Here is a 26,791-nt window from a genome sequence, read left to right as displayed (position 1 = left end):
AATGATTGCACCTTCTTAATAGATAAATCAAGTTTCTATAACACCGCGATATAATAACAAATAATTCAGCAGCCAGTTAGGATGTCTTTATTTTTCGAAGTATGTGCGTCCATCTTTCTGCTTTGGGTTTTGGCGTTTCAGTATTCGCTTGGTCGTAGATATAGGTGGTGTGACGGACGTTCAACGTCCCTCTCATCCGGTTTATGCGGCTTTTCTTTATCTTCCTGTGTCACTCCGCATCTACAAGCTTTGCGCGCACCAATAGGAAGCCAGCAAAATATCACGTGATCGAAGAAGGGGTGAATTAGTTTTGGATCTACTTTCTTTCGATTTCTGTGCCCGCCTAGCAACGAAGAACAAATGACGTCACTCATAGCAACAGTGCTTAGTATATTACAGAAATTTACAGAAATGTAAATTAGTTTAGGGGTAGAATTGTTATTAAACTAGTAGGATTCGAAAATAAAGGTTTAAGCCGATTGGAACAAGAATTTAGTCCTAAAACTCTCCAGCACCCACAACTTAATACACAACCACCTCAAATCCTCAACTCACACGTTGCAAGACTGACAATGATCCCAGCCACAACCGTCACCAACCATCCAAGCGGAGTAGAATAGAGATACGACATTGCGTACAAATCCGCCACTGGAGGACGGTCGTCAGCAGCAACAGGAAGGGGAGTGACGTCATGGGTTGTTGTGGCGACGGGTGAAGTAACAGTTGTGGTTGTGACGTTGGGGCAGAATGTCGTGGCGACCGCGAGGAGTTGATAGAATTGAGGAGGTGGAGGAAAAGATTTGGATCCGATCAGAATCCAGATGTTGATGGCGAGGCCGGTTGACGAACCTAACAATGCTCCCTGAGTGTAAAGTGGGTTATAAAGAAGCAAATACTTATGACTTAAAATCACTTAACAAGAAGTTGTTTAAATATTCTTATACAGGCATCGTCGGTCTCTAGCATCAGCAAACAGCGTAGGTTAAACATGATGTGAAACGCATTTATTTGAGTGTAAAGCAGATTATGTGTGGGCCAGTAAAAGGGGATCATGATATAAAACCACGGATTAGGTTTGCATGAGATGTAGCCACAATCTTGACCCGGGTTTCAGCTTTCTACATTTTATGGCTAAAACTTTTAGTTCGTTTGAAATGTTACCATACATTCTCTGCTTTGGGAATCATTCAGTTTACACGTAATTTTCTATTAAACTTAAACTCACCAACGAGTTTGCGAAGGGGAACAACATTCCAAGCGAGTAAATTCCCACTAGAGGGCCTCCGACAAGCCCGAGCACATTAATTACGGCTTGGAAAAGCGCGCCTAACTGTGATGTCAGATACGCGAAGAGAATACAGATTAGGCCGTAAAAGATAATGAGTCCTGAAAAGGCACAAGCATAAGGTATAGTTTGCTTTGCTAAAAACAATGACATTCTAACTGTGAAATACTAACCTTTTGATATCCAGCAATAAACCGATTCTTTCCAGTTAGACCAAGGTCTGATGTAATCTTGTACAGTGACAGTTGACAAGCCTGTGATCGCGGTTGAAACAGTGCTGGAAAACATAAATTGTTGTTGACTGGATTTTGGAAAGAAAATTAATCCACAAAACTTTTGGGGTAGGTCTGAGACCTGTTTTTTGCACAACAGAGATTGTTAAAACGTTTTCAGTAAAATGTGAAAGTACATGCAGATTTTATGGTGATAAAAAATTGCAAAAAGTGCAGGCTTTATTGCACAACCAAGGCGTTTTCAGTAAAATGTGGAAGTCATGTTTTCATGGAGATGTTTGAATCCCTACAAAGCTTAATAAACTGTTTGTTTGTTTCATTTTATCAAAAGTTTCTGATGATTACCTCAAACATCCCGAGTAAACACATGCGAGGAAAACTCCTGACATTCCTGGATTGTTCTGGAAAATGTCGAGAACCAGAAACGGGAGAAGCTGAACAAAGTTGCAGGTTTATTGCAGCATGTTTGGATGCTCTCGGTTACTTATTTAAATAGAATTTTACCGACATTATTTCTAACTTCAGTTTTAATACACGAGTGTGGGAGTAAAACCAGTTTGACACTCCACAGCTAACAAACATATTTGCACAGATTTCTAAAAGCATGTAATACAATGCGAATGAAACTTGTGTATTATCACACACCAGAGAATTTTTATCGTTTCAATAGTCCTGATTCGTTTGGCCAGCAGAGACTGTTCGCGGAATTATGAAAACGGTAATGAAACCAGTACACCGGTCAAATATTGACTGTTAGCTCGAACGACCTGCGGAAAAAAATGTACCTGATCAGGGCTCCTAACCAAACCTAGAGACAGTGGGTCACAGTTGTGGTAGTAAGCGTACATGACCATCCCGACCATGATTGCAAACCCGTTGAAGAACAATAATCCAACCATGTTTAAACCAATCGCTCTGGAAAATATGAGATTGGTTGTGCAAATAGCTGAAAATATGGGTCTTCATAAACACACTGTGTAGCACCGTTCACAGATTTACAAGACAGGTACAGATTTTTCACCAACTTTTTGGCATTGTTTACAGATTTACAAGACAGATGGAGTCTGTTTGGAAACTTTTTAGCAACATCACACATTAACAAGACAGGTACAGTTTCGATACTTACTTTTTAGCATGATTAACAGATTTACAAGACAGATATCGTTGAACTTGCCCTTGGTTGACGGCATAAAGGGAAAGTCCTAAAAACGTCACTCCAACCGATAATGACCAAACCGAATAGCGGACTCGTGGATCCGGATCAAAACTAAACGAAAATTAAAAACATAAAAAATACGACATTCAGTATAGTTTAAATTTCGAGAAACAATGAAAATATAACCGAGTGAAACTAATAAAGCTACCATGGTCTACCGAAGAAAAACCGGCGTCACTTTAAATAGAATCGCCTCCAACAAGGCAAACACCTTGAACCGGTTTTCACTTAAACTAAATCCTCCACAATAAGGTAAACAAACCAAACCGGTTCCAACATAACTTAAATCAATAAGAACAAATTAAATACTCTGAACTGGTTCTTACTTCAACCACATCAACTAAAATAAGTTAAATACTCTAACCCGGTTCCTACTTAAACCAAATCAATTAGAACAAGTTAAATACCCTGAACCGGTTCTTACTTAAACTAAATCAATTAGAACAAGTTAAATACTCTGAACCGGTTCCCACTTAAACCAAATTAATTACAAAAATTTAAATACTCTGAACCGGTTCCCTCTTAAACCATACGAATTAGAACAATTTAAATACTCTGAACCGGTTCCCACATAAACCAAATTAAGTGAAACAATTTCAATTCTCTAAACCGGTTCCAACTTAAACCAAATCAATTAAAACAACTTAAAATCGCTGAACCGGTTCCTATTGAAAATAAATCAGTTAGAACAAGTTAAACTCTTTGAACCGGTTACAACTTAAACTAAATGAATTAAAACAAGTTAACACCTCGGACCGGTCCTTACTTAAACCAAATCAAATAGAACAAGTTAAATATACTCGGACCGGTTCTTACTTGAACCAAATCAAATGGAACAAGTTAAATATAGTCGGAACCGGTTCTTACTTGAACCAAATCAAATAGAACAAGTTAAATATAGTCGGAACCGGTTCTTACTTGAACAGAATCACTCTCCCTCCTTCCTCGCATCTTCTGTAAACGTTTCCGAATCCACCTAACTTGATGCTTCCCTGTATAATGATGGAAACGAATCCGGTCAACATGAAAATCGCCTGAATCGCGTCGGTCCATATCACAGCTTTCAAACCGCCCTGGAAGGCAAAATATGTTTCGACGAATTATTGTTGCAAAATATGCTGAAGTGTTACCAGTGAGCTGTACACGATGCAGATTGCCCCGGTCGATAAAACTCCTCCCCACAAGTTGAATCCGGTCACTGCAACAGACTCTACGTCAGTTTCAAATTTTTCAACATTACGAGAAACCAACCTGCATTGAGCGCCAGTGCTGGGGCGTATATGACAATTCCGGAATAGAGAACAGTTTGTGTCAAGTAGAGCAAAGTTCCCAGGTAACGCACGGGACGGTTGAAGCGTAGTTCAAGGTACTAAACAATGCCAAAATGGAGTCTTATACCCGCCTAATTGCTTTTATGTTTAACTTTTATGATATGATATTGTTAAATGGCTAATATAAACATACACACGTAGTGGGATCAGGCCAAAAGCGTTTATGCCGACCAGCCATCACGGCATACTCATGTATAAATCACAGTACGCCAGGCCTATTTAAGGCGTTTTACCCAATCAAGCCGGTCTCCTAAGCATTCCCATGTGGCAATGGGATGGTTTTTGAAGTTAGTCCCCTTTAATTTACAAGCTTAAGTTGTAGTTTTTCCGACATCACAAAACACTCGTGGCATTGTGAAATCAAAGGCAAAGTCTAACCTCACCTCATAAACACTTGTGAGTCTCAACTTAAAAAATATCGGGATGAAAGCTTCGGCTGTGACGACCGTTGCGACGAAGAACCCGAAAATAAACCTGAAAGAATAAATGTAATAGGGTGGTAGTGGTGGGACTCGAACCCACAAGCTTTGTGTTACTCACCATGTGTACATTGTGCCGAATCTGTAGATATCCGCTGTTACTCCGATTACCAGAACTGACGACATAAAACCCACAGAAAGTGAAAACGCCACGGGATAAGGACTCATTGACCTGTAGGAAAGTATGGGAGTAATGATGAAAAATTAAGCTAAGGAAAACTATACACGGACTTAAAGGTTAATTTAATCAACAAGACAACAGAGTTGAAACGTCTGCATGATGTATTCAAGATACACTAGATCTTTCGGCAGTTATTTATAATGATGAAAAATTAGGCTGCTACGAAAAACTCCAAAAAATGTTCGCAAAAAAATTATTTCGCATACAGTTGCAATGGCAGGTCGGCAAACATTGTAAAAAACAGTAATTAAAAAACTTTAAACAACTACAACCTCGCTTAATCCGAAAAAATGTCCGGATTCGGCGAAGATCCCGATTAACCGATGTGGATTAGTTCAAACTTACCACATTACAAATCATTTGTACCTCTAGTTTTGTCCGAATATCCGGATTAACCGAATCCGGTTTAACCCAGGTTTACTGTGCCAATATTCAATCGTACACAAGCTATATATGGCGTCACAATTTTACTCCGTTATCAAACCAACAAAACTCAACAATAAAGATTTCCAACCTTCCACCAACCAAATACTCCTCGGTGTTTTGCTTCTTTCTGTCTTTGATTGCGAAATAAAACCCAACCACTGTGGATGTTGCCAACATGAGAGCGAAAATCGCATAGTCGGGTGCCGAGAAACTTTTCGGGCTTAGATCCATTGCACCACAGTACAACACTTAAATAACACAAATGTTACAAAAAAAATCTTTAATTGTACAACTAGAAAGCAAAGGACGATTTGTTTCCTGTGTGTAACGCAATTTTGGTGAGAATTCAACCACAACAAACACCTCTTTGGTCTTGGATCAATTACAACAGTGGTCGGCAACCGCCGGTCCGCGAGGAGTTCGTTTATTTTTCAGATTAAATGCTATAAAACATTTTGCCTATGTATCCCGAGGATGATAAACTATATAGTTCATTGCTAAATATTTGTAGTTTTTTTGTAAGCTGGTCCGCGATAAAATTTCAATTTCAAAAACGTTCCGCACCGCAAAAAGGGTTGCCGACCACTGCATTACAACACTTCTAAACGTAAACTGAAAAACGAAACCGCAACAAACCTTGTTTCTTCTGATAAAGTTTAACAAAGTTTGACTTTATAAACAACCTATAGGCAAAAAGTAAGCATTTATTATCTTACAAACTCTTACCGCCAACTCAATATGAGAGCGTTCTTTTTATCATGCTGTTAAACTGTTGGGCGTAAAACACTAACTATTCTAAAGTATACTAACACTACACCACCGTTTTGCGAAACTGAATCATTTCCTTTGCTTTTCTCCGGTTTATTTAGGGATTACCATCACACCTTCCACCTCGTTGTTGTTTCAACTAATTACGACCGTCAGAATTACACAACAGTATGTAAAGTCAGTGGTCGGCACAGACTTGCAAGTCGGGCCGGGCTTTTCGGGCCGGGTTCGGGTTCGGGCCGGGTTCGGGCCGGGTTCGGGCTTAGGTATTTGTGAGAAAACGGGCTTAAAACGGGCCTGACTTTGCGTTTCGTGACCGCCATTTTTTTTAAATAAAATCACTCAGGTAAGTAACAGTCTGTGGCTTTGACCTCATGCTCACCCTACTTTCAAAGGTTATGTTTACGCCATTGTCCACTATTGTTCATGGTGTTTGTTGTGTTTCCCTTATTTCTTTCTCACCCTTTGTTGCAAGGCTTTCGTGGATAGGCCTGTCAATCAAAATTTCGGGCCTAAACGGGCTTCTCAAAAACGTTTCGGGTTCGGGCCGGGTTTCGGGCTTGTGCTTTCGGGTTCGGGCCGGGTTCGGGCTCAGATTTCGGGCCCGCTTGCAACTCTGGGTCGGCAACCGCCGGTCCGCGACGAGTTCGTTACCGGGCCGTATAATTTTTCAGGTTAAATACTTTTTGAAGGCAGGTCCGCTATAAACTTTCAGTTTTTAAAACGTTCCGCAGTGCAATAAAGGTTGCCGACTCCTGCATTACAACACTTCTAAACGTAAACTGAAAAAAAAAGCAACAAAAACTTGTTTCTTCTGAAAAAAAATTCAACAAAGTTTGACTTTATAAATAACCTTTAGACAAAAAAGTAAGGATTTAATATCTTTCAAACTCCTACCGCCAACACAATCGGAGAGCGTCCTTTTTATCATGCTGTTAAACTTTTTTCGTAAAACACCAACTAACTTGATTGTAATGTAAACTAACACTAATTATCGTTTTGCGAAACTGTTTGCGTTAAAACAGGATGGTGAAATCATTTCCTTTGCTTTTCTTCTGTGTATTGAGGGTTTACCATCGAACCTTCCACTTCGTTACTGTTTCATCTAATTACGACCGCCATAATTCAGCGGATAGTATGCTCAACCATCACACTCTGTTTATATACAGACACCTGCTCAAAGACTGCAGGCCCAATCATTCGTTGTCGCGCAGTGTTTTCGCTGCGTTGTGACGTGCTTGCGTTTAATTCTTTTTCCCTTTGTTTAACGTGTACTGTACTACTCGCATTCAGTGTTATTAACCCTGATAAAGGCAACCTGCATAGGACGTCGAAACGTCGGAATAAAATTACATTTGCCAGAAGAACTCTATAACCTTGACGTTATGCCTGGCAGCAATAGCATATATATATATATATACAGTAGGCCGCCTTCATCAGTGTAAATAACACTCAAAGTCCTGATGAAGGCGCTGTATAGGACGTCGATACGTAGGAATAAAAATACATTTGCCAGAAGAGCTCTATAAACTTGATACTATGCCTGGCAGCAATAGCTTATATGAACTCTTATTATGTTTCACAAAACTTGCCATCAGAGCAGAAGAGATTTTACACACAACGTTCGTTCTATTTTCACACGTGTAAAAACTACTTAAATATATTCATGCAAATAATTACAATCAAAGGTAAATGTCAAGTCGGGTTCGTGGCTATGCAGCCAACCATAAAAGCGGTGCAAAGGACCCATAAACCCCGTGTGGTGAATGATTTGTTTTCTTTACGCCTGACTGGCACCGTTGCAGGGTAGAATAATATTCTGCGGTTAAGAAAACTTTGCATGCAAGTCACTCAACATTATAGTAGCACAAATTGTTAGTAACGGTGCAGCTGCAGCACATTTACCATCTTTCCACCAATTGTGCCTATACCTTTGTCGCGCTTCCCAACGTTGCGCAGCTATATTTCCGGCTTGGTGAATATTTAACCGAAATTGTGCTGCTACGATTTGTATTACCGGCGAAATAAACTCAACTCAACTCAATTCAAATCCACGTTTCGTCATCAAACACCTTGGTAGCGCATTTATTAAATTTTTATGCAACGTAATGACCAAAATCAACATCGGGACAAATATTTTTACGTTAAACTGAAATACCCAAGCTCGTTGGTTGGTGGATGAAGTCTATGATCAACCATTCCAAGGATAAATGACTTCTATTTCAGAAACTCGGGACCAGCATGAACTACAACCAGTTATGGGATTCCATCGGTTTGCACCGGTTCTATACAACGGTCTTACAAAATTTAATGAGAAAGAATATGTGTTCTATAGAACCGTCTCACGAAATTTTATGAGATCAGCGAACCGGTTACCATTACTGGTAACTGTCAGTAGACTTTTTGTAACAGAACCAGCTGAAAAAATATGACTTTTGTAACAGAACCAGCTGAAAAATAAGACTTTTGTGATAGAACCGGCTGACAAAAAATTGAATCCCACCACTGACTACAACTGACGCTAACTTGTACGTAGCCTTTTGAATATAGTTGGCACAACACACTTAAAGCTTTCATTTGTAGCCGCCTAAGCTTTATTGTAACACAACATATAAAAAATTCTAGGTCCGAAGCATTTACGAACTGCGAACTGTGCTCAGTTCTACGTCATCGCTACAATAACCAGTTTCCATAAACAATACAAATACAAACTCGGCATCACAGTAAGCATTGAGTTTAAAAAGATGAACATAAATAAATAACTGGGATCAGCCCTGAAGTGTCAATGCGGACCAGCGATCACGGCACACTTATATGTAAATCACGTAGCCCTTAGCCTTGGATTACAATTGTCTAAAATGCGTTTAAACATTGGCAACGTCTAACAGATTGCTCATGTACAGTGCTTTGCCGTAGAATTTTTTCGTTGTTTGGACAATATGCTTTCTTGGTATTTAGGATTAAAACAACGAACGCACACCGCACTTTTAAAAACTGTCCTTGCCGTAGGTGGTAAAATTTTCGTTGTTTGAATCTGAAACGAGGCCCACACACTTTAAACTGCCTGGAAGAAAATTTGCCTGGAAGACCGCATACCACCAAGCTATATCTTGAAGAAGAAAAAGGTAAAACTTCAGAGTCATAACATCTTGTTGGGAAAGCAAGGTCAAATCGTTTTGTCGACTTTTAAAGGGCAAGAAAGCGTTGTAAGGTGTTGGCAGATTTGGTTCACGAGATGCTTTAAAATGTGCTGACTTGGTTAATATACAGGACAAAATTGGGAAACATATTCTACCAAACACGATTTCAAGAACAAGTTTGCAAAGTTCGGGATAAAAGTTAGCGTTTGTGTAGTTTTTGGTCTTGTGACACTTATGCGCTTGATCTGTTTGTTTCTAAATCTGTTTTAAAAAGGAAAAGGTGCTCTTGTGATTCATCGGGGGGATTTGCACTAACATTTAAATGATCTTTGTCGGTATAAGTCAGTTAGTTGGTAAGTACGGATTAAAACTTAAGATAGCTCGCTAGAACTAGTGATGCACCGAACACACCGCAAAAGGTTTGGGTTGGATCAGGCCGAACTGAAAATCCACTTTCTGGTTGATATTGTCAACTGAACCTTGTGTTGTTTATGCGGATGAACTTAACGACCTGGTCCAAACCCGAATCGTTTTTGAGAAGCCCGTTTAGGCCCTACAGTTTGATTGACTGGCCTATACTGAACATTGAAGCCGCAGGAAAGACCAAGACAACAAACACAATAAACAATTGGTTTTGAACAATGCGTTTTAGGACTCTGCCACGACGTGGCTCGTATTTTGCAGATTTAACAATTGGTTAATTATGATGTTTCGGAAATTTTACTAATAATTGTACGCAATCAAACGTACAAATGGTTGAAAATTTTAGAACATTGTGAAACGGCATATTCGGCCGAAACGTTTCAGAATTTCAAACATAAATTCACGGATGCAATTATTTCTTTTTTTGCGATTTTGTGTCACAATAAGGAATTGATTACTTTAGCAAGAAAAAATTACCAGCATTGTAGAATAAAACGTAGACATTTTTTTCAGCAAACGTTTCGAAAAAACAATTGTCATCAGTAAAATGACGGACAAAAGTTGAAACAAGCGCGTTTATATGCACAGAAAAAGGAAATGAGATTTATTCTACATCGCTGGCAATTTTGCACTATTCGAGTCCGTGTCTTGTGTAGCCTACCTAGGATGATTACGTCACAATGCTTTTGAGACCAACGTATAAGTTCATGAGGTCTTTTATTTCCTAAATCTTTGACCACATCAAACACATTTGGTAATAAGTTAATCAAACTCTAGGAAAGATTAAACAACATTTTGACGACCTAAAAACAAACGTATTTGACGGCCAACGAATCACGCGTATTGATAACTTCGTAATTAAAAAATTTTACGAGTCACTTTAAGTTTTGTTAAATATGTTTTGCGATTCGGATGTGCAATCCCATAGAAAAAAGGCAAATCTCCCGAAACCAAAATTATTACCTCAGTTGTTGAATTTAAGTTTAAAAAGAAAATGAAATGGTAACAATTTTTGTTCATAAACAAACAAGCTATTGTCGACTTCCACTGTAGATTTTTACCAATTTACATGGCATCGAATCTCCTTCAACCGTACTTCGATTTTCGACACGGCTCTTACAATACAACACCCTGTTGTCAGTCATTGTCGTGGTTAGACTTGTTGTGCATCAGCTTTAACCTAAAATGCTGACAACTACAATTCTTCACTCGGTTAGTATTTACAATAAAATATTAGGCGCGTGTAGCAGCACCTGCCTCGATGACGACTTGTTAAAGGCGGCTACAATGTAAACTATGATGTTCATTGCAAATTGTTTGGTGAGTCTGATCTTTGCATCTCAATAACAGCTGACTGATTAACAGCCACACATATGTCTCTTCTTTCTTTGTATTCTTGAATAACGTTAAAGGCGAACGTTCAAATCAGCTACACATCCACATGGGATAAAACTAGAAGACTCAAAAATAGTCTAAGAATAGACCAAAAATAGACCCAGAAAAGAGCCAGAATTCACCCACGAAAGACCCCGGCGACAAAGTCGAAAATAAGCTATATATAGTAGAGCAAAATATTGGCTATTGCGTGAAACCTTTTTTCCTTTAAGTTATAGAATTCATTTTATGGCAAATGTGCAATTTATAAAGTCATAGCGCTCTCTAACCGAGCTGCTATGCTTCTTCTCAAGTACGAGCGGCTGTGTTCTACTTTAAACTTGAAACGGAAACGACACAATGATGAACAAACACCTTATGTTTGTGCAGAACATTCTAGAATAACAAAATGACTCAAAACATCTTATGACTTGCATGAGAACGGAAATACCAACACTTGCATCCAGTTAAAAAGAGGTTAAACACTTCCCCTACATGCTGTGCAACATTATATTGCAAACAACATGCTAACGTTAAACATAAACTTTGTGCACATTAATATCATGACCGCTACAAAAGCTCCCCCCCAAAAGGGTGTTAAATGTGTTTGAATGAAAAACACATTTCAAAATCCTACAAAATTTGCGTGCGACACTTTGCAAGCGGCAAAAAAAAACACTAAAAACGCTGGGTGACGATGGAATGAAACAATTACTTTGCGTTGCAATGATAAATAATGTCATAAATTCTTGTCAAATATGGGTATTGACTCTGCAATTCTTGTAGTAGATATGGTAGCATGAACGAAAACAGCAATCAATATAACCGTTAATATGTCGACAATCATAACATATGCAAATATAAACTATAGAAAAAATGGTATAATAAGTATGATGCGATATATATATATATATATTGGGTAGCGAGACAACAGGGAAAAGAATGTGATGGTTTCATGCAAACAGTTAATGACATTCAATAAGATATATATTGACTGTTCCCTAACATTTTGGAAGCTAATCTTAACAGAAACGATGTATGAAGTTAAGTGAAAGAGTATATGTGATTGAACAAGGGTAATGTCGGCGTTATAATCTATTTACGAGTAAAGGGCTGGCTAAAATGTTAACGCCGTGTGAAAAGCTCAGTTTGCTGATTGTCGGCGAATTGCTTCCCGTTGATCTTGTAGTTGTTTGACGTCTGAATTCATCTGTTTCTGTACCGTCACGTGTGTGATGACGTGGCCGGTAAAAAAGGTGGTTAATAGCACTGCAAAACTGGTCATGGATATGACGATTGCAAATAATTAAGTTGGTGCCAATTGTTGCACGTTGGTACCCACTTGAGAGAAAGTATCGTTCGCTCGTGCTGGCTCATAATTTTGTAGGCTTGTGAATAGTAGGAGCTCGTGGCTCGAAATGTCTGTTTGTAGACTTGTGAATAGTTGGAGCTCGTGGCTCGAAATGTCTGTTTGTAGACTTGTGAACAGATGGAGCTCGATGCTCAAAGTGGTATGCACCATGCAGACAAATATGGCGTAGAACGACGTCGTGTTTCGGTTAGGATGCTTGTTTTCTTGGGTTTGGGCAATTGTCCCCAGCGTAACTGAGCTCACTTGTTTTTGACAGGTTGGTCGTTTACATGTAATATTTGAGTGTGGAAAATGTGTGATCTTATTAAACAGCTCAAGCCAGGGAGTCAATACATATCATGCAGCGTGAGTAGCAAAACAAGAACGTTTCCGGCTTGACAAAACCGTTGACATGTAACGTGAAACATAAATTGACGGTGATACACACCGAAGCACACGTTTACATTTTGACACTAGCAAAAAAATATATCCATTTTTACTGAATTATAAGTTATATACACGCACACAGCTTAACATACAACATACATCGATGAATAAACATAACTAATTTATCTTGAAAAGTGTTATTAAGCGAATAAAATATATATTTTACAACACAGAAAATTGTCAAGTGCAGATTTCACACGCACTTACTTAACAGAGGAAAATATGTCAGTCGGCGCGATCGCGTGAATGCCATTTCCGTGATCTTGGTAGTCGAGTTGTTCCTCCTCTTTTGTTTCTGATTCCATTGGGATGTCGGTGGCGTTGCACATAACTAAAATGTCTGGTTGTGCTCGAAAAGTCTCTGGTAAGTTCGGTCGAGCGTCAGGGCAATCTGTGAGTAACCCTTGTCCAAATGACGACTTGTTCGAACCGTTCGGGGCATCACTTTGTACGTGCTGTCCGAACCTTGCTCGTAAGGTACCAATTTGAAGCGACATCTGCCTGCGCTGGAAGCGAGTTCGGAAGGTCTGTAGCAACTCGTGGGCACCACTTTGTGGCAATGCCTGCTTCGATGACGGCCTGTGAAGGACCGCTACGGTGTGAACTATGATTTTCATTGCAAATTGTTTGGTGAGTCTGATCTTTGCATCTCAATAACAGCTGACTGATTAACAGCCACACATATGTCTCTTCTTTCTTTGTATTCTTGAATAACGTTAAAGGCGAACGTTCAAATCAGCTACACATCCACATGGGATAAAACTAGAAGACTCAAAAATAGTCTAAGAATAGACCAAAAATAGACCCAGAAAAGAGCCAGAATTCACCCACGAAAGACCCCGGCGACAAAGTCGAAAATAAGCTATATATAGTAGAGCAAAATATTGGCTATTGCGTGAAACCTTTTTTCCTTTAAGTTATAGAATTCATTTTATGGCAAAGGTGCAATTTATAAAGTCATAGCGCTCTCTAACCGAGCTGCTATGCTTCTTCTCAAGTACGAGCGGCTGTGTTCTACTTTAAACTTGAAACGGAAACGACAGTATAAACAAGAGGAAGTATGCGTAATGATGAACAAACACCTTATGTCTGTGCAGAACATTCTAGAATAACAAAATGACTCAAAACATCTTATGACTTGCATGAGAACGGAAATACCAACACTTGCATCCAGTTAAAAAGAGGTTAAACACTTCCCCTACATGCTGTGCAACATTATATTGCAAACAACATGCTAACGTTAAACATAAACTTTGTGCACATTAATATCATGACCGCTACACGCGAAATGTTTTTTATTACCAAAATATGCTATGCATGCATTGACGTGTGAGCGAAAATGTTAACAGGCATTAATATAAGTCATTTCGTTTGGAAATTAAACATTTTTCTATTACATTTTCCTTTTTAGACATAAACTCGCTGTCAGCTAGAAACCTCAGGCTGTTCAGTGACCCGTGAAGGTCAACTTTACGCGGTTCGTGATTTCACCGCATGGGAAATCACCGGAAATTTTTCATGAAGTAACATAGGATTTCTTTTCATGATTTTAGTTCCTGTTTTTGAGATTATGCGCAAACAGTTTAGTTGTGGAGTCAGTTATCAAGTCAAATGTTTCGATTTTTTTCATTACAGAAAATCTGCACTGAAAAAAATCTTTAGTTGTCAATAACTGTTGTTTATTTTTACTTGCAGCTTAATTTCTGTCAGATTTTACTTAACTGTTCAGTTTTACCAACTTGTGACTTTTACATTGTAAAGTGGCAGTTTTGAGGCACGTGCCAAGTGGATTGTTTTGTGTACAATGGAGCGAAAAGACACAGAAAGTGGTGTTCAACATGGTGATGATCAAAACCAGGTTAAAATTTTGCATTGATTTAATCAAAAGAATATTAGTTGTTTATTTAGGTGGTGCAACCTGAAATGAAACATCTAAAACATATAATGCATTTATCTACCAAATTGTGGTACAAATTTATTTTGTTTATTTGACAGCTAAATTTTTACAAACAGCACAAACAAAATAAAATATCACTCATGTTAAACCCATCTATGTTATTTCAGATTGCTTCAACTTCAACAAGTAAACAACACTTGCCATCTACCACCAATCTCAACCAACCATTCAATCCAATCCAACAGCCAGAAACTTCATTAAACTTTCACCAACATCAAAACCCAAACATCTTTCATTATCCCAACCAAGCTGTTCCTCCACCCCAACAAACAGGTGCAAGGAATCAGTTTGATGCTGCAGCTGTGAGAGGAAATGTTTCACATTCTCAGCAATTTCAACATCAGTCATCATGGAACACTCGTCCCACCTGCTCTTATACAAACCAGCAACATTATGCTGCAGTGAATCCAGCTAATATGGGAGCACAGCAAGGTATTGGTGCCGCATTTTAGTGAAAATTAAATAAACAAGGGCCTTGTACCCGATGTACAACCAACAATGTATTGTGAAAAGTTGCACTATGACACACACAGTTATATTTTTGAATGAATAGAAAATATTTATTCTACAATCATTTGGACTTTTGATTAAAAAAAAAAATTAAAAGAACTGTTGGACTTTTAATTATCGAATGTTAGTTGTGATATTACTCTGTCTTAACAGAAAAAGTTAAAAACATAATTATATATGGTTAACAACAATAAATTTTATCTATGGGTCCCCATCTCTAAATGATACACATATTGTTTTTATTTATTTTTCCGTTTGAGATGGTTTTGTCTCACATGTTTGGTCAATGTCAACCTTAGCATGAGGATTGACTTGTAGAAATAAAACGTGTTTGTAACTATTGATTATTTTCATCCAGGGCCTTTAGTTCAGTTACAGTCCAGTGGAAATGTCTACAATCAATGCAACATTAACACAGCTGGACAGGACATTAGTAGGTTTTGTTTAAGTGTGTTTTGTTAGGGTTGGGCATTTCAAATATTTCAAAGACCGGTCAAATAAAATCTGGTCAATTGACCAGTCAAATTGTTGTCAAATAAGTCAAATATCGGTCAAATACTATTCACATTATTTTACTATTCACAATTACAATTTTAGTTAAAAGTTGGAACTTAAATCTTCTTCTAAACCATAAGTAATGGACATGAAGGTTTCAACTCATGTAAACTTGATTGTGAAATAGGAAATGTTCAGTTTATATTATATTACAGACTTTTCCTGCTACATTGCATGCTTCATTTCATCAATTGCCCCACCTGTGTGCCTGTAATTTTCATTCAGTAATCACATTTGTGAACTGGATTCTCATTATATTCCATATACATCATATTAAAGTCTAATTTTGACTGAGATTTAACTGCAAAACTCGCTTATCCTGCTTAAAATTGTAATTTATGCTGTTACGCTGTTGTCACATCTCCATTAATGACAAAAAAGGAATATACGAAAGCTTGATATGTACGTACTTTATCCCAATAAGTACTGACCTGTAATTAATCCACAAAAATTTATTCAAGGCAATTATAAGCTAAATATATAGCTACAAACAATTTTTGGATCAACTATAGAAGAAGGTCTGTAGACCTACAAGTTTACACAGATGCTATAAATTACTTAGATTTTTTATCTGTCAGTAAAAATGTGCGACAAGTCAATTCTAATGAACTAACTTCCCCTCATTGACATATCATACTCGATTTTTATTAACATAAATCAGATCTTAATTTTAAAAGAAAAATATCTCCTAATTGTTTTGGCATTTATTTCAAATGAACAGAACGCATCTATATTGGCTTGAAAAGCACTTATTAATACAAGAGTATGCCCTAAACTGTTCTATCTGAGGGTTATTAAACAATAATTTACCCTTTCCAACAATCAAAAAGCAAGTCCAAGAAAATTTACCACATTTGAATTTTAAAATTAAAAAATAGTATTTGACCGGTCAAATAAAGTGCTGTCAATTGACCGTATTTGACCGGCTTGTCAACCCTAGTTTTTGTCGTTTTTACTTCTTCTACTTATAAATCTTACTGAGTAACCAAACACCACAAAACATCGCATTTTTTCACCACATGCACATTCAATAACGTTCTTGTATCAGATCAAAAATTATGATGAGTTTAAAACACAGATAAAGATGATTATGGGATAACACATTTTTTCAAAAAAAATCTGTGTTAGTACAAACAGGATGGATTTTTTGACATTTGTTTTGGATTTGGTTTAGGTTCCATATAAATGGATTGTTTGTAGAAAGTAAATGTCATTCAATAAACATAATTTGTGTTTAGATGTGACTGGAACAACCTCACAACCTCCAACAACTGACAGATCTAACATTGGTGAGTTAAAAGTACAAATTTTTTTGGAACAACCTATTTGCAATAACTTATCATCAGTTATACTGATAACAAACTACATCAAGCAATACATGATTTGCCACCGCACTATTTCACCATTTGTTCATCCTTTTGCCATTTATTTATTGAATGAAAAGATCCTTCACATTATTTATTGAATGAAAAGATCCTTCCCAACCTTTTTACGATCTCGTACCACTTGGACGCTATGTACTGCCACGCGTACCACTTCTTGCAGAACAACTAATTTGACCGAATCAAACGCTATTTAGCTTAAGCTATAAAACAGTAAATGATATGTATCAAGAGCAATCATTTTACATAATTAACGCCCACTGTCCCACAGCGTTGTACGACTTTTCAAAGCAACTGTGTTTCTTATTGACATGACCTGTATTTTGAAGATCGCAACGATACGAAACAACAGGAATAGTTACGTAACAATGACAATAGGCCTGGAGACTGTTTTTTTTTTGTAAACAAAACCAGACAAACAAAATATAAAGTTGCAAATCCAGCTTTTTGTGAAAAAACGGAAGCTGCTCGCGTACCACCTGAAAAACCTTCGCATACCACTAGTGGTACGCGTACCACAGGTTGGGAACCCCTGCTTTACATCTATATAAACCGCATTGGTATCTAGTGTATTTTTGACATTTGCTGCAAAGTAACATTTTATTCTCTTTATCGTTTTGTAGATTTACCAGCAGTTAAGAAGTATTTGAAAACCTCAGCTAAAAATCGATGCTCATCAAAAAACTTTCTGAAGTTAACAAGACAGAAAATTAAGATTTGTCCGATGGAAATAACAGACAAACCCAGCAGAAAAATTCAACCAGCAGAATATGAGACACCTCAGAAGCAAAGAAAGCTTGCAGGGACATCAAAAAACTGGGAAGAGGAGGGACATTACAACAGAAGAAGAGATTATGAGTGGATTAATTTGAGAGAAAACAATAATGTTGAAGTTGAAAGTTTATTTCAATTAGCTGAACAGCAAGCAAGTGAAAATGGTGAACCTGAATGCCCAGGAAATGTGGTTGCCCTGATTGGACAGCCAGGAATCGGAAAAACAACACTTTCCAAAGTTATCACTGAGAATATACTGCAGGATAAGATGGAAAACATAACAAATATGGATTGGATTTTTTACATTTCTGTAAAAAAAATAGATTTTCAAAAACCTGTAACACTGGTTAATTTTTTGTTGAAGTATTCAATGGATGTTACCAAATACAACAAGTTAAATGGTGAAGGATTCTCTTCTTTACAAGAAGCAATACTTAGTGAGATTTTAGAATCTAAAAATGTGTTCATTGCCTTTGATGGCCTTGATGAAGCTTCAACAGAATGGGATATAGAGTATAAAGGTGGTTTAAACTTGCGTGAAAAAAACAACCCTTTGCTCTACATATTTGGTCTTATGAATGGTGACATACTACCTGAGGCAAAAAAGCTTGTTACATCTCGACAAAACCATTTTTTCTCTATTAATGCAAATCGTCGACCCCAATTTGTGGCTGAAGTTTTAGGTTTAAACACAGAATCTCAAGAGAGTTTGTGTAGACAGATTTGCCCTGACCATAAAGATCAAGTGTGGAAAATCATCGAAAGCAACCCAAACTTATCTTACTCATGTTATGTGCCAGCTAAATGTGTGTTTATTACATTTGCTGTTTGGAAAAGCCTTAAGGAGGATTCGAGTGAAAGATTTCACTCCCTAACTCATATTTTTGCCCAAGGATTTAAGTATTATTTTGCTGATGGATTTATAAAGGGAAAAGTAAAACATGAAAAATACATGGATAAAATTGCCAAGTTGGCATGGAATGGATTTATGAAGAACCAAACTGTTTTTAAAAAAGTAGATCTGGACAATGTGGGGATTGACATTAAAACATTTACTGACATACTTTCAGCTTTCGTAACTGAAGAAAATTGGGGAATGAAAATTCTTGACTGTGACAGAAAGAGCAACTTTTCACATTTAATTTGGCAAGAGTATTTTGCTGCTTGTTACCTCGTTTACTTCTCAAGTGTTGATGAGTTTTGTGAATTGATTCCTCAGTTTAAAAGTGGCAGATGGGAGGTGGTTACCAAGTTTGTGTTTGGTCTTTTCAACTCAAAAGTACACGAAGTTGCTGAAACTTGTTTTTTGACACCAAACAAAAACAAAGAAGAATTCCTGGCCAAAAAGGCAAAAGTATTGGAACTTGCCTGTGATGAGATGAAAGTGAGGGAAACAAAAGGAACTGTAGGTCTAGGGTCAAAGAAGCTAATACAAGTCTGCTCATGGTTGCAAGAAATTGACGACAAAGAAATTTATCAGAAAGTTGTCCCATTTTTACCACAGCTCATACAATTAAGTGGCCACATACTTTTGACGGATGTCTCAAGCATTACAGAAGTGTTGAGTCATTCCAAAACAAAGCATGACGTCATATTATGGGGAAGTAAATTTGTTAATTGCAGTTTGAAAGATTTTTTAGAAAACCTGATGGAGCGCAACATACAGGTTAGTTGTTTAGACCAGTGGTTCCCAACCTTTCGTAGACCATGGCCCCCTTAAAGTAACTTTTTGGCCTCGTGGCCCCCTTCAAGTTACCATGTAGGACCTGTGGCCCCCTTAAAATGTAGATAGCAATCTCGCGTTGGAATGCGGTATTAATTTTGGCCTTAAACAGGTCAATAAGAGTAAATGAGCATGACAAACCTCACTATAAACAAATAGTACGTGAAATAGTTGATTAAATTCGGGAATAAAGTTAAAGTGAAAATGACTTTTAGTGAGTGTTTCTTGTAAATCTACGCCTGTGGGCCCCCCGGAACACAGCTCGTGGTCCCCCTGGGGGGGCATGGGCCCTGGTTGGGAACCACTGGTTTAGACCAATAATACCAGAAATTACTGCAGGTTATAAGCAAGGGTAGCTGCCAACAATATGAAACAGGTTTGGTGTTCCTCAGAAAATCACTCATCAAATCATGTGCATTTTTAACTTGGGTTTCATACCTTAACAAGCTTTCATACAATACTGTTCAGTTATAAACTTGTTGAATAATCATTAGGTTTCATATAAGTCAGCCTAAAAGTTGTAGATGAACAAAAGGAATAAAAAATAAACTGCCTGTCTCTGAAAACCTTGTTAAGTCAATAAACACTCATTGTCACCTTGGCTCGTTGTACACTGAGTGGTTTACTGTTGATCAACTAATAGGTATTGATTTGCGAGAGAATGGAGGGATTAATTGGAAGTTCAGAAGTATTTTTCAACAATATTATTGTCACACATTTACCACATTTGTCAATTGTTTTACAGATTAAATCTTTAGCCCCTGGAACATATAGAAGGGTATCCGCTTCTTCCATGGGCCTAACTCGTGAAAGTGCATCTGCAATAGCTTCCTACATTCCTTATATTGAGGAACTATGTCTGTTAAATTGTAGACTACAAAGTGATCGGATTCATAAAATTACAGAAGCCATTTCCAAGCTTTCACAACCAGTAAGTTTAAATATGGTGCAAATGTTTCACAATCAAATTGAATGCATGAAAATTTGCCTGTTGAATAATCCTGGATGTACAATGTTTTTGAAACTTCACTATTGCTACTAATTTATGTCAATCATATTCTAAATTTACAGATCAAATTTTTGAACCTTGGTGCGAACCAAGTCACTGATGAAAGTGCATCTGCAATAGCTTCTTGTATTCATAATATTGAGAAACTGGGGCTGAAAAATTGTCAACTGACAAGTGTTGGAATTTGTAAAATCGCAGAAGCTATTTCCAACCTTTCACAACCAGTAAGTTTTTAGTGGATGATTCAAATATCTTTTTAAACTTAAACTTGATGTTTTTAACTTTGTGATCACACTTGTCTCTTTAGGTTTTTTAGAAAATTGTGTTGGTAAAGTGTTTAAAAATATGATCATTGTTACCAATTTATCACTTTTATATTATGTCTTTTTACAGATTAAATTTTTGAACCTTGGTGCGAACCAAGTCACTGATGAAAGCGCATCTGCTATAGCTTCCTGTATTCATAATATTGAGAAATTGGATCTGGAGAATTGTAAACTGACAAGTGTTGGAATTTGTAAAATCGCAGATGCCATTTCCAAACTTTCAAAACCAGTAAGTTTAAAATATGGTGATAGTCACAAAACAACTTCACGTTGAACTGAATTAATGTTTGTGAAAAAAATAATTCACCATTGTGGCAAATTGATCACTTTTATTTTATGTTTCACAGATTAAATCATTGGATCTCAGTGAAAACAAAGTCACTGATGAAAGTGCATCTGCAATAGCTTCCTGTATTTATAATATTGAGAAACTGAATCTATGGAATTGTGAACTGACAAGTGTTGGAATTTGTAAACTTGCAGAAGCTATTTCCAACCTTTCACAACCAGTAAGTATTTATTAAAACATTCAAATGTACACAAGTTGGGGCAAGGTTAAACGATTTCTTTGCATTAAGATAAAAGTATTTAACATCTTTCAAAACACACTTGATGAGAAAGCAGAAAATTGTTTGCTGGGTTGTTTGCACAACATACAAGATGAACTTTGGGTGTCAAAATCACTCACAAGTGCGGACTTTGAATCAAAATACTCAAGATTACCTGAACCTGTAAGTGAAACATTATCATAATATTTGTTTGCTATTCACATTAGTTTACATCGCAAATTTATTTTCATCCAGAAACCCAAACTGGTGTGGTTGTAAACTGCAATGGATACCAGCTTATTGCTTCAGTCAAAGGAAAAAAACATGCTGCTACAAAAGAAACCCAAACTGATAAACTTAAATAACCTTCTTGTGTGATGGATGCCTGCATTACTGAAGGTAAAACATTATGTTCTACTACAGGACAAAATAATAATTACTCCAATAATAAATATATGGAGAGGGAGGGAAATATTGCTTGCTTGTTTCTGCAACTAACTTGTTGTGTGTGAAAAAGACACAATTGCAGTCTTTAGATTTAAGTGCTGAAAACTCCTGGACCAGTAAATGATATGTAATTTATTCTGTTTCCAACTGGCAATCTCTCATTTTAGTGCTGACCACTAAATCTTTGGTTCATCACATTCTGTTTTTTTTTACAAATCCAATCTCCAGGAAAGTAAACTGAACTGCTGAATTCTTGTAATCCTTAGGTTAGTTACAATGTTTTCCTTTTTGTTCTCAGACACTTTTAGTGCCATTCAACTGCCTTTGACATTAATTACTGTCAATGCCATATTTAGTGCCTTTTGATAATTTTCACATCATCTGTATTTCTTTGTGTAGTAAAACTAGATTTACGTTTTGTCTTTGTCGTAAACCTATTGTTTTCACATATGTAATTTGCATTAAAACAAATGTATTCGACCTAAATTAGACTTTTAGAAAATGACTCTTGCAGTCTTATTATGGACATTGTTTAGACTAGAGGGTATTTTTTTGTCATTTTAAGATAGAAATTATTGTCCAGTGTAGTTTTGTAACGTAAATTTATTGTCAATGATTTTTAACAAAACTTGTTTTGCAGCTCCACTCTCCCTTACGTTGCGCACAGGAAGACGCCTTCTACATATGACTGACAATTCCTCTGTTAACTTTAGCTTGGACATTTTCGATCTCCTGGAAAGGTGAAACTTGGTAATCAACATGTTTCACCGATTTCGGTTTTGTGTAATAATAGAGTTGGTGTTATGAGCATATCATGCTTTGATTAGGTTTGATTATATTTGGACTTTCAATGGTAAATGTTACGCACCTCTGTGTATTTGTACATTAAAATATAACACAAAAAAGTGTTTACAGAACACCCTGGCATTGCAACTAAAACCTGAGTTTTGTTCTGTGGATATCCCCACACCAGTGGTTCTTTTTCTGCAATCCTTTACAAAAAAAAATAAGAGAATTAAATCTGATTACACAATGCCACTAACTACCCTAATTTTTAAAATGTTGCTGACATATAAACACTATTTAGACCATTTAAATGTATCTGATGTAATACTGCTTTTTCTGTGTGTAGCCTTACTGCAAGTTTGACCACAGGTTCTCTGTAAATAATAAATGTGGAAGCACCAAAGATAGCAAATGGGAATAATAATAATTATGGGTCCCCTTCCATGAAGGAATACATGTTGATTTTACTCAATTTGTTTGTTTTTTTGTGTGTTTTTTCTTCCCTAAAGTTTGTCCACCCCACTTTGCCATGAAATGTTTAATGGATTTCGTAACTTTCAGAGATTGTAAATGTGGTTATGTAGATGTGCCATCTACTTCGTTTGACTTAATGTTGAACCCCATCAGTTACCCTGCTAGTCCCCTAAATTGAGTGAAGTTTTTAAACAATATCTAAATTGGATGACATTTGGACAGTTTATTGCAGGGGTCACCAAACTTTTAATGCCATCTTTCTTAACTTAGTCAATTTTATAGGGGCGCCAAGATATTGTCTTTTCACAATCGCATTTAAAATCTGTGGATGCAACTGTTAAACTGTATGGCTAAGTGACAAAAGTAGACAATTGTTTATAACACTTGTGGTATGGTCTGTGACATATAACAAACTGGCTTTGAATCAATCCTGGCCGTTGTAATCATATGAAAGTAGGAAATATCAATTCCACAAATCGTGATAGGAAAACTTTCATGAGGAGTAGATTCATTTTTAAATGTTACAAAGTTATCAATTTGTCTTGGCGAACCAAAGAATGTGGTCGTATGCAAGAAGAAATGACCCTCTGGTGTAGTTTAGTGACCCTTGGTTTGTAGAATACACTAGTGATGCACCGAAGTTTCAGTTGTTTATGTGTCCGATTGTTGTGTTTTAACCCTGTAGCCTCACCATTTACCTCTTTAACCCTTAAAAGTTTATAAACAATGTTGAAATTGGATGAAATTTAAACAATTTATAGAATATGTCATTTTTAGGTGTTGGTTGTTAAGTTATGTCCTGGAGTCCCACCATTTACCTCACTGAACCCTAAAATGGCTGAATTTAGCAAACAATGGCCAGATTTAATGAGATCGAGATAGTTTGTAGCCTTCATCGTACAGAATGATTATTTAAGCAGAATATGCACTGATATGTTTTTGTCTCAGGGACACAAATATAAAATAGGTTTTGTAAATACAGTAACATTTTAAAAAAGGTTGTAGTGCAGGGTTGGGCAACCTGCGGCCCGCGGGCTGCATGCGGCCCTTCTTTAAAGGTTGTGCGGCTCACAGAGACGCTTGGATTTCAAAAGTACTGGCAAACGAGTCCAATTATTACATATTTTTGAGATGATTAATGCGCCTGATGCTAGTTTTCTGCGACCTGGAAAAGTGTGGCTAGCATCAAATACGCATTATACTTGTAGTTGAGCATATTTGGTAAGAAACAAAGTAAAATCACTTTGTGTTATACACAGGTGCGGCCCACGGTCCAACTTTGACATTTGTTATTGGCCCCACAGTAACAAAGGTTACCCACCCCTGTTATAGTGTATGTGCAAAAGCAAAATGAGCTAAACCACTATTCTAGCTTATGTTATAAATTACAGATTAAATTATTGGACCTTGGTGGGAACAAAGTCACTGATGAAAGTGCATCTGCAATAGCTTTCTGTATTCATAACATTGAGGAACTGTATCTCGGGGCTTGTCAACTGACAAGCATTGGAATTTGTAAACTAGCTGAAGCCATTTCCAACCTTACACAACCAGTAAGTTTAAAAATAAAGCAAATGTTAAAACCAATTGTGAGACAAACTTCAGTTGCGAAATTATCACATTTATTTTACGTGTTTCCTAGATTAAATTGTTGGACCTTGGTGAGACCAAAGTCAATGATGAAAGTGCATCTGCAATGGCTTCCTGTATCCATAATATTGAGCGTCTTTATCTGAGGCATTGTGAACTGACAAGTGTTGGAATTTGTAAAATTGCAGAAGCTATTTTCAACCTTTCAAAACCAGTAAGTTTTTAGCGGATCATTCAAATGTGCAAGTTGTACTCAGCAAAGTTAAATTCCATTATGGACCCTTGTATATTTATTGAAATATGCATAAGTTGTACTTAGTAAAGTTAATTATTCCTTGCATAAAGATAAAAGTACTTGACATCAGTAGAAACACACTTGATGAGGAAGCAGAAAAATGTTTATTTGGTTGTTTGCACAACATACAAGACACAATTAAAGTGAATATGTTCAATAGTGCAGAATTTAACTCAAAATACTCAAGACTACCTGAACCAGTAAGTTGAACAATTTTCATTTTCCCTGCTTTATTAAACACAAAACTGCCGGCGTTGTAGAATGAAACAGAGACATTTTAGGAAGCAAACGTTACGACAAAAGCAATGATCATTTTATGCTGCCAGTCCCCTTTTAGCAGTGTGACGGAACTGATTGGGCCTTTTCTCCTTTCCCTTTCTGTCGATACAAGCAAATTTGTTTCAAATAGTGCTTTATTTCACTGATGATGATAATTGTTTTTGTCAAAATGTCTAAGTAATAAAATATCTACACTTTATTCTACATGGCAATTTTGTTCTTGTTACATTGCAAATTCATTTTTACCTAGAAACCCAAACTGATTTATCATCAGCATTGGATTTGAGCTTGAAAATTGAAACAAATAAATGTTACATTCATCATATACCACTTCAAGAGAAAGCATCAACTGTGACAGTAAGTCAGTTGTATTGAAGCAGAAAATATGGGATAATGCCTGTTTCATAGAAGGGTTGCAGAAAAAATATCATGATATTCATGATAAACTTGTTGTGGCTGAAAACAACTTTGAATCCAAACATTATGTACTTAAACCAAGAAAGTGAAATAGAGTGTTTTTTTTGCAAGGCAATCTGTTATGGTAGTTTGTGTACTTTGTAAATTACCTATACTTTCTGTCTATTTAGGAGCATAAGGATGCCAGCTTCACTCAACTTATTGAAAACGAAAGCATCGATTGCTGCCACTTTATGTTTCCTTTTGTCTCTATACATTCTGCTCCTTTAAGTGCAGTGAAACTGTTGGCTCCTTGGCCATGGACAGTTGGAGTTGATGTCCAAACTATTACTGGATCATTTGTGATTTCTGCCTGAATAAAAAAGTGAAAAAAGTCTCATGCTTAGATGAAGAATATGTAAAAAATTTGGATGAATTTGCACTTGTTACACCCTGTTACGTGACTATTGTCTATTTCTCACACTTAATTTCTAGTGACTCATGGTTTTACTACACACAGTTTATTGATGCTTAGTAGTGGAATCTATTGTTTTTCCAGTTTGTTGGATTTTAATGAGCAGAAATTTCGCCAATGTTTGTTGATTTTGTTTTCACTGTCTGTTATATTATGTAATATGACTGTGTTTCTTTGCTTTGTGTAGTTGTACTTAATGCCCAAGCTGTGCTTTCTGTTTCCATGTGTTTTGTCATATTATGGACATTTTTATCTCCATTCATTATTTGCACTGAGCAGGCAGAAGTTGATTTTGCAGCTCTATGTTGTAATGCACTTTATACAGTATCACTGTTGTAGTTAAAACATGTTCAGTGCAACACCAATGCTGATTTAGCACTGGAATAATTTTATCGCAAAATTTATTTACCAATTGGGCAATGTTCAATCAAACATGTTTAAAATCGAAACTGGTACTGGATGCTTTTTTTAAACAAAGAAGAAATAAAATGTTTTTGACATGATCTGAATAATTTGTTTCTTTAAACTACATCATTACGAAACTTATCCGTCTGATGTCACCATCAACTCTCGTTTTATTTCCTCCCTGCGCGACAAGTTTAGGCTAAAAT

The 26,791-nt window shown here is 36.8% G+C and overlaps 2 protein-coding genes across 7 annotated transcripts; one reads left to right on the top strand and one right to left on the bottom strand.

Moving 5' to 3' along the window:
* Window positions 1-91: 91 nt before the first annotated feature.
* LOC145234573 (sodium-coupled monocarboxylate transporter 1-like) lies at window positions 92-13,271 on the bottom strand. The gene is made up of 15 exons (XM_080099285.1): window positions 12,862-13,271; window positions 5,788-5,834; window positions 5,240-5,399; window positions 4,606-4,716; window positions 4,449-4,539; window positions 3,986-4,103; window positions 3,865-3,932; window positions 3,653-3,807; window positions 2,645-2,785; window positions 2,304-2,433; window positions 1,864-1,952; window positions 1,459-1,562; window positions 1,226-1,386; window positions 556-862; window positions 92-343 (listed from the first exon to the last, which is right to left on the bottom strand). Exons 1-15 carry the CDS (start codon window positions 13,269-13,271, stop codon window positions 138-140), a joined length of 2,298 nt encoding a protein of 765 aa, XP_079955411.1. The 3' UTR covers window positions 92-137.
* Window positions 13,272-14,353: 1,082 nt separating this feature from the next.
* On the top strand, window positions 14,354-26,683 carry LOC145233382 (NACHT, LRR and PYD domains-containing protein 13-like). 6 transcript variants are annotated; one of them, XM_080098102.1, is made up of 14 exons: window positions 14,354-14,512; window positions 14,719-15,043; window positions 15,480-15,554; window positions 16,915-16,965; window positions 17,682-19,498; window positions 20,301-20,486; window positions 20,627-20,788; window positions 20,958-21,119; window positions 21,238-21,399; window positions 24,537-24,698; window positions 24,788-24,949; window positions 25,081-25,230; window positions 25,560-25,666; window positions 25,897-26,683. In XM_080098102.1, the coding sequence occupies exons 1-13, from the start codon at window positions 14,459-14,461 to the stop codon at window positions 25,593-25,595; spliced, it is 3,504 nt and encodes a 1,167-aa protein (XP_079954228.1). In that variant the 5' UTR covers window positions 14,354-14,458; the 3' UTR covers window positions 25,596-25,666; window positions 25,897-26,683. The 6 variants fall into 6 exon arrangements, with proteins under 6 accessions (XP_079954228.1, XP_079954232.1, XP_079954231.1 ...); XM_080098106.1 differs by lacking the exons at window positions 24,788-24,949; window positions 25,081-25,230; window positions 25,560-25,666; window positions 25,897-26,683 and adding exons at window positions 21,469-21,621; window positions 21,694-21,837; window positions 22,114-22,151; window positions 22,526-22,635 and having other exon boundaries at window positions 24,537-24,601; XM_080098105.1 differs by lacking the exons at window positions 24,788-24,949; window positions 25,081-25,230; window positions 25,560-25,666; window positions 25,897-26,683 and adding exons at window positions 21,469-21,621; window positions 21,694-21,837; window positions 22,526-22,625 and having other exon boundaries at window positions 24,537-24,601.
* Window positions 26,684-26,791: the final 108 nt, after the last annotated feature.

Source organism: Phallusia mammillata, chromosome 6, assembly GCF_965637545.1.
Source record: "Phallusia mammillata chromosome 6, kaPhaMamm4.hap1.1, whole genome shotgun sequence".
Classification (NCBI taxonomy): domain Eukaryota; kingdom Metazoa; phylum Chordata; class Ascidiacea; order Phlebobranchia; family Ascidiidae; genus Phallusia; species Phallusia mammillata.
Note: the sequence above shows the minus strand (reverse complement) of the source record. Positions and strands in the feature narration are given on the sequence as shown.